At 44.9% G+C, this 8,341-nt stretch overlaps 1 protein-coding gene across 1 annotated transcript; it reads right to left on the reverse strand.

Moving 5' to 3' along the window:
* Positions 1–3,453: 3,453 nt before the first annotated feature.
* On the reverse strand, positions 3,454–3,894 carry MPC1L (mitochondrial pyruvate carrier 1 like). Its single transcript, XM_028113397.2, has one exon. It carries the CDS (start codon positions 3,892–3,894, stop codon positions 3,454–3,456), a length of 441 nt encoding a protein of 146 aa, XP_027969198.2.
* Positions 3,895–8,341: the final 4,447 nt, after the last annotated feature.

The following is an 8,341-nucleotide window of genomic DNA, read 5'->3' on the forward strand; positions in this document are numbered from 1 at the left end:
AGGGGTTGGTTAGCAGAAATCTGGCTTTTCTGTTTTGGGCCTCGTCCCATATGAAATGTGTGCAACAAACACATGCTCCTAGTATTTTGAAAGTTCTTAATTACAGTTTGTTCATTTCAAGATAATCAAGAGACGTGAACAATACAAATTCAAACTATAAGACTTATGTGTCACATTTCCTGGAATAGGCTGTAGCCTCCCATTTTTGTGGGTGTCAGCTCCACCTCCAGGGGCACTTGGGAGGCGTCAGGGTCCAGAGAAGCCCAGGAAGTGGTCTCCTTTCCACACAGGGCTGTTTTGTCTCTGAGGGCCTGGTTTTCATTCAGCAATATGATTTACTCTCTCCGCCTCTCCCTGCGACACAATATGTGGAAAGAATTAGAGGAGAAAACGTTTCGGCATTAGGGTTGCAAAGGTAAGGCCGTTCTTTGCATTTTAGCCTGTGCTTTGCCCGGGAACTCAGAGGACCTAAGGAGAAGGACATTACTTTTTAAACTCAGCATAAAGCACGAATTCTGGGTAATAACGAAAGTGTGTCAGTAACAAAAACTTCTGGAAAAATAGCTCTGCCAATTCAAAATGTTCTTGGCTTCATAAAGTAGCAGAAGAGATCTGTAGACAGGTTAAATTGCCAAGGCCAGAAAGGATTGTGTTTGAGAGTTTGGGGAGATTATGAAGTGATTGTTACCCTAATGATTTGAAAGGCTCATTTTTATTAAAGTATTAATCACTTATATGGCTTTAAACATGAATATCCTAGGCAACAAAGGGTGCGACCTCTTGGGTGGGCATACTACAAATTAGATCCTGTAAGTGGAGCATTGCCTGAGAGTTGGAGGCATTGGAATCTTTTGGATTTTTTTCTCTAATCATTTTGCCCTCTAAATTGTAAATGTAGAGTGATAGGGAATTATCAGTAGGGATTATTACCCACTTTTGCCTTACCAGGTCAATTAGAAACCTACCTGCCTTTGATCGAAATATACTCAAATTACAAAATACATGTTGTAAGACAGATCTAAAAATATATTAATTTCTACTCACATAGTAGTGAAGGGAAAAATTCCTTTCAAGTTTTAATAAAAACCTTGATAAAAGGTTATGACTCACTTCAAAACTTTAAGAACTGGTTTTTATTATTACATTATAGTCTGAACTATCTAAAATATGAAAATACCATCTTCCAGAGACTTCTTTCCCTCAAACCCATGCTTCATGATATATGCATGTTAGTTATGACCACAAAAACTGTAAACTGAGCATTTTGTGACGTCTTTTGGGGGAAGGTGGGTGATGACTTGACATGCTTTATTACTTTCTACTGAGTTTCAGAAAGGCATGAGAATTTTTATTTCAGAACCATATGTGGTAGCCAGCCTCCAAGATGGCCCCGCAAAGATCCCTGCCCTCCTGGTATTCCCATCCTTGTATTTTCCTCCCACAATGTCCTGGGGTTGGTTCATGTGGCCAATAGGACACAGCTGAGTGATGGTATGTCACTTCCCAGATGATGCTATAGACTATGGCTTCCATCTTGGGCTTTCTCTCTCTTGGAACACTTGGAGGGAAGCCCTGTCGTGAGCAGCCCTGTGGCTCCCGTGCCAAGGGACTGAAACCTGCAAACAACTGTGTGAGTGAGCTTACCACTTACTGCAGTCCAGAGACCGCAGCCCCAGCAGACAGCTGAAACCCTGAGCCAGAAGCACCCCGCTAAGCCCCTCCCAGATTCCTGACCCTCAAATTATGTGAGATAGTATTTGTTGTTTTACACTAAGTTTCGGGGTGACTTATTACATGGTAATAGATAACATACACAGTAGTTTTCCAGAGTTTTTCTCCCCCGTATGCAGAGTGTAAAATGCAGAAACTGCCTACAAAAAGGACTACTGCTTAGATGCCATAGAAGATAAGGTAAGGGGCGCCTGGGTGGCTTAGTCGTTAAGCATCTGCCTTCGGCTCAGGTCACGGTCCCAGGACCCTGGGATCGAGCCCCACATCGGGCTCCCTGCTGGGCGGGAGGCCTGCTTCTCCCTCTCCCACTCCCTCTGCTTGTGTTCCTGCTCTCGCTGTCTCTGTGTGTCAAATAAATAAAATCTTAAAAAAAAAAAAAAGATAAAGGGGAATCTTCCAGAGTTCCACTAACGTTGTGCCTGTCTTATCTAAGACCTGATGTCTTCAGAACCTTTCAGAGAGTTGTGTTCAATTTCTTTGCATTTGAAATCTTTTTTTTTAAAGATTTGTTTTAGAGATAGAGTGAGCGAGCATGGGGAGGGGCAAAGGGAGAGGAAGAGAGAAATTTTAGCAGACTCCTTGCTGAGCTTGGAGCCCAATGAGGGACTCTATTTCAAGACCCTGAGATCACAACCTGAGCCCAAACTAAGAGATGCTTAACCAACTGCTCCACCCAGGGGCCCCTCTTTGCATTCAAAATCTTTAACAAAAGCAGGGTTTAAGCACTCTTCACCCAATAAACCACTCTAGAACTTCCTGCATCCTTCAGAGGCAGGAAATTTGGGGTCAAGTCCTAGAGGGCAGCCTCTGCTGCAGAGACAATGGCCTTACACTCACAGCCCCACCCTTCTCTTTCCCCTCCTCATGCAACCTGGTTTAAGACAAGTCCTTAGTTTCCTAGGGGGACACTGTGGGCTAATTACCGTTGACCACTGACCCTCACCCCCAACCCTAGCTAGCATTCAACACAGGGCAATAGGCTTACCAGTTTTACCAACTGCCATTTCCCAAATTTTTAGGCATGAAGAAAAGAGGAAAGGATTGTGATTTTGTCGTTCTTATTTTCAGTTTACCTAGAATCCAGGGTTGACAGCAACTAACCTCAGAGTTATTTATCCTGTTTCCATGGTAGATTCTATAATTCCTGTCCAATCACCAAGAGATTCTAGGTTCTCTTAATAAGTACTTTTTAAAAGCCTAAACTGGTTTTTCACTGAATTCATTTAAACCCACTTCGAAGTATTTCCCTCAATAGCAGTAACCCCCGACTTATTTTTGCCGTAGAGATTAATGCCTGTACCAAGTTTTAAAAATCATTTATGCTACCGAGCAGCGTTATTTGGCCTGGACACCCAAAACGAGGAACAAAACACCATCTCAGGAACACTTTTCATTCAGTTTTCCTCCCCCTGTAAAAAACTAACCCTCGAAGTGAGGGTCCCATGAAGAGGAAGACCAGCAAATCTACCCTCACCTAAAGAACATTTTATTTCCAGATCACAAAATAAACAACACTCAACACTTTGCGTTCTGTGCTATTTTCTATTTTTTACTAACCAAACTGCAAGTTTCAATCAGACTCCGCACTGTTTTATTAGAGTCAAAACCAAACTTCCCTGGTCTCTTCTTCAGGGAGAACAGTTCAGTGCTTGTAAGCTGCAAAGATGCGATCGGGCCCTCTCAGCCACGTTTCGGGGACCACGGGTTGGGGCAGGCGGCTGCTTAGCAGGAGTCGTCATCCTTAAAGTCGCAAACAGCCACAGGATCGCTGGTGGGACCGGTGGTGGCAGCAGTGGTGGAGGCCTCGGTGGCGGTGGTGGTAGCTGTCGCCGGCGCGGCGCCCCCGCCGTAGTGGTGATCCAGGTAGCGGGTCAGCTGCACACTCTGCGCCACCACGTTGGTGCTGTGGCACGCCAACAGCAGCAAGTTTCGAGGCTGTACACGATAGGCGAAACGCATGAAGGCCATCGAGTAGAAGAGGAACGCTGTTGTCATACGGCCACTGATGATGTCAGGCGGTTCGTTCATGTCCTTAAAGGCAGCCGCCGGTAAGCCGCAGTTGACCACGGGACCCCAGAAGTGCGTGCTGGTCACGTATTCCCGGAACTCCTTGGTCTTCAGGTAGTCCCTCGCCCTCCGCCACAGTGCCGCCACCATCGCCATGATGGCCGAGCCGTGAGAGCACCAACGAAATAAACAGCCAGCCCACAATGACGTAGGACGCAGAACTTACCCCGCGCAGCGTGGGCCTGTGACCTCGCGCCTTCGCGTGGCTGCCAGAAAGTGCTCCACACAGCACGTGCGGCTGTCGTGCGTGCCTGTGGGCGCGGGAGGTATAGCCACGACCCCGCAGTGGCTTTGCGTGACTGCCGTAAAGTGCGTCGGACAGGCACGTGCCGCTGTCAAGGACGCCTTTGGGGGCAAGGGGCGTGGCTTCACCCTCACCCCCGAGCAGTATAGCCGTAAAGTGTGCAGAGCATGAATGCTCTCGTGTGTGCATGCATGTCTGTTTCTCTAGCAAGGGTGAGACCACAGCCTCATCCTTCGCTCGCCATTGGGCTGTGACCACCGTATAACTCTCAGGGCTCCACGCGCCACCCAGGGAGGTGAGTGTCCAGCTGTGTGCTTCTCCTCAACTATCCAAAGGGAAAATTTGCCTGTTCTGCCAAGTCCGTGGGCAGTGTTGACTAGATGTTGATACAAAATCCTTCAACCAGGTACACAATTTTAGTCCTTACACAGTTCGCCTGAGTGTTGCAGATATAGTGACATCTCACCCATAAACATTTCCGCATCTGGCTCTCAACAAGGACATTCTCCTACTTAACCACAGTACAATAAACGACTCAGATACTTAACATTATGTACAGTGCTATTTAATATGCAGTGCATACTTAAATTTTATGGTTTTGTGGCTGGTGTTTTTTGTTGTTGGAGAGGGGAGATCCAGTCAAGATTCACATTTAGTTACCTCTTTTAATCTCCCTTAGTCTGGAGGAGTTCCCAGCGTTTTTTCTTTCATCACATTGACATTTTTGAAGAGTACAAATCAGTGGTTTTTCAGAATATCCTTAATTTGGATTCATATATTTTCTCATAATTAGACTAAACATTTTGGGTCAAGAATACTACACATGGGATGGTGTGTCCTTAGTGCATTGCAGTGGAAGGCACATGATGTCATTTTGTTCCATCATTGGTGATACTAAGTTTGATTATTTGGTTTTTTTAAGTTTGACTATTTGCTTAAGGATTTGTCTGCCAGATTTCTCCCCTCTAATCAACAAATAATCCAAAGGAGCCTCTCTGAGAGTGTATGGAAGTTCTACTCCCAACAGTCTTTCACCTAATAGTTAATCTCCATTGATGAAAATTATTAATGACAAAACTGATGATTATTTTCTAAGTGTTTTCTGTTTTTCTAATTGAAAATAACTATTGAAAAGTAGTTTTCATACATTGAGATACTAATACTTTAGTGATTTATAAACAAGACCATGGTATCTTTTAAAATTAATACATTCATTATCTTTATTTACATCCCAAATATTTCACAGATGTAGCTTAAAATATATAGTATAATCATTGCTCAGAAGGAAAACAGCATGATTTTTAGATAACTTTTTTAAAATGCTGGGCTTCCAAATACGGATGAGTGGTATACTAGTGTAAATTAGTTCAGTATAAGTTTGGATTAATAAATCAGCAACCATGAATTGAAAGACATTTTAGGCCTACACTGTCAGATGCTCGATGCTCCAGTGTCCTAAAAGAAAGGTGAGTTACCACTTCTGTCCGCACAAAAACTTTCAGTACTTGTAGATCATCTCACTTGGGTTGTTACTTCATTTTGATTACCTATCGCTGTGTAATAAATTACCCTAGAAGTTAGTGGCTTACAACAACAGTCCTTTATTTTATTCACAAATTTGCAACTTAGGTGGGACTCAGTAGCTGTCCTTATCACCAGCTGAGGCAGCTCAGTTTGGGGCTGGAAGATCCGCTTTCAAAATGGCTCACTAACATGGCTAGCAAGTTAATACTCGTTGGTTAGGAGCTCGGCTAGGACTGTTGGCCGGGAGTCCTCAGTTCCTTTTCACAAACTGCTTATACTTCCTCACAGTATGGAGGCTGAGCTCCAAAAATAAGCGTAACAGGAAAATCAAATAGAAGCTCTGTGGTAGGCAGAATTTTACCCCCAGTGATCCTTGCCCTGGTATATCTCCCCTTGAGTTGGGTGGAACCTATGAATATGATTAGATTTCACTCCCATGATTATATGACAAAAGGGATTTTGCAGGTGTAAGTAAGGTCCCAAATCAGTTGACCTTAAGATAGGGAGATTTTGCACGTGAGCCTGATCTAATCACTTGAGCCATTTTAATCTGGGTCCATTCTAGAAGCCAGAGACAGGATGTCAGAGATTTGAAGTGTGAGAGGGATTTGATGTGAGGGAGATTATCTACAGCTGGCTTTGAGGGTGGAGGTGGCCATGTTAGCAAAGAATTTGGGTAACCTTTAGGAGCTGAGCGCAGCCCCGGCTGACAGCCAGCAAGGAGAGGCAGACCTCAAGTCCTGCAACCGCAAAGAACTGAATTCTGCCAACAATGCTGGGAGCTTGGAAGCGGATTTTCCCCTAGACTGTCTGAGAACTCAGTCCAGCCAACCCCTTTAATTAATCCTTGTGAGACCCTGAGCAGAGAACCCAGCCGTGCTGTGCCTAGAATTCTGACCTACGGACTGAGCTAATTAGTGGGTATAAGCCACTAAGTTTGTGGGTAATCTGTTGTGCTACAATACGAAACCACCAGTATCAGCTAGACTGACTTCTGTGATCTAGCCTCAGAAGTCACATAACATCGCTTTCTCCAGTCACACGCCCACCCAAAATCAATGAGAAAGGACATAGACCCACCTCTCAAAGGCAGGAGTATCAGTCCCACTTTAAGAAGAGCATGTGGGATGGGAAATATTGTGGCCACCTTTGGAAAACACAGTTTACCTTATTACTTAACTTGAAATCACATAATTCTAGACCATTGGAGTTGAAAGGATCTCACGGATTATCTGTAAAATGGGGATAGTGGCCCCTACCTCACAGCAGTATTGTGAGATTTCAGTGTGTTAATCCTTGTTCAGTGCTTAGTATAGGGCCTGGTATATAAGTGCTCCGTACATTTCTGTCATCATTATTGTCATCCACTCCAAGCCCCTCATTTTACAAATTAAGGCATGAAGCCTTAAGACATCGTGTCTTTTGCCATGGTGACACAGTGAATTGGCAGTAGACCGGGATTAAGGTTTCCTATTTCTCCCATCAGTCCTCTGCACAAATCACTTTATTTTTTTAAATTTAATTTTAATTTAATTTACTTATTTGACAGAGCTCACGAGCACAAGCGGGGAGTGGCAGGCAGAGGGAGAGGGAGAAGCAGGCTCCCCGCTGAGCAGAGAGCCTGATGCGGGGCTCCATCCCAGGACCCTGAGATCATGACCTGAGCTGAAGGCAGACGCCTAACCAACTGAGCCACCCAGGCACCCCATGCACAAATCACTTTAACATCTGATGTGTTTCTGTCTTTCCAGCTTCGTTGTAAGTTCCCTCAGACCAGGGAAAATATCACCGAAGAAACTATTCCTTTTCCCCATGAGCCTTTTTCAGATGTGCTGACTGGACATGGTCCAAGTTGAACATGACAAGGTCTGCCTTTCAGTGGGGCATTTTACAGCTAGAGAAATGGAGGTACAGACAATGTGTGACTTTCCTGGTCGGTTCCAGGCTGGTAGATGCAGGCTGAATACAGTCTTTGTATAAGGTTTGTGCCTCGTAGATATTTGTTGGTCGTTAGAGTTGAAATGAACAGCCCCATTGGAGGGTAAGGCATTGTCATGGAGCTTGGCTAGCACTTGAAGAGAAACTGGAGGAAGTATACAGAGCTAGGGATGAGCAAAGCTATAGAAAATCCTACCTGACTGAGGCAAAGATGGTGACAGAAGAGTTTTAGGATTAGAGAACAGAAGTAATGTTACCGAACCCAAGCTCGGCTGCCCACTGTCTGAAAGGCCAGTACTCAAGAGACGAGTGTTGATTGGAAAGGGATATGAACTTTATTCAGGCGGCCGGCCACCTGGGGAGAAGGCAGACTCTTGTCCAAAAGCCAACTCCGAGGTTTCTGCCTGGCCCAGAGATTTTTAAAGGGATTTAATCAGTTAAGGGAGTGCAATGGTTTGTGACTTTTTTTTTTTTAAGTTTTTATTTATTTATTTGACAGCACAAGCAGAGGGAGTGGCAGGCAGGAGGAGAGGGAGAAGCAGGCTTCCCACTGAGCAGGGAGCCCGATGCAGGACTCAACCCCAGGACCCTGGGATCATGACCTGAGCAGAAGGCAGACGCTTAACCACCTGAGCCACCCAGGCTCCCTTCTTTTTTTTTAATTAACATATAATGTCTGTTTCAGGGATACAGGTCTGTGATTCATCAGTCTTACACAATACACAGCGCTCACCACAACACATACCCTCCCCAGTGTCCATCACCCCGCCACCCCATCCCTCCACCCCCTCCACTCCAGCAGCCCTCAGTTTGTTTCCTGAGATTAAGAGTCTCTCA

Source organism: Eumetopias jubatus, unplaced genomic scaffold, assembly GCF_037043125.1.
Source record: "Eumetopias jubatus isolate StellerSeaLion01/CBP00866 unplaced genomic scaffold, mEumJub1_p1.0 scaffold_11, whole genome shotgun sequence".
NCBI classification, from domain to species: Eukaryota; Metazoa; Chordata; class Mammalia; order Carnivora; family Otariidae; genus Eumetopias; species Eumetopias jubatus.

Excerpts from the sequence above, each read along its gene's own strand:
- MPC1L (XM_028113397.2), bottom strand. The coding sequence starts at position 3,894 with ATGGCGATGGTGGCGGCACTGTGGCGGAGGGCGAGGGACTACCTGAAG.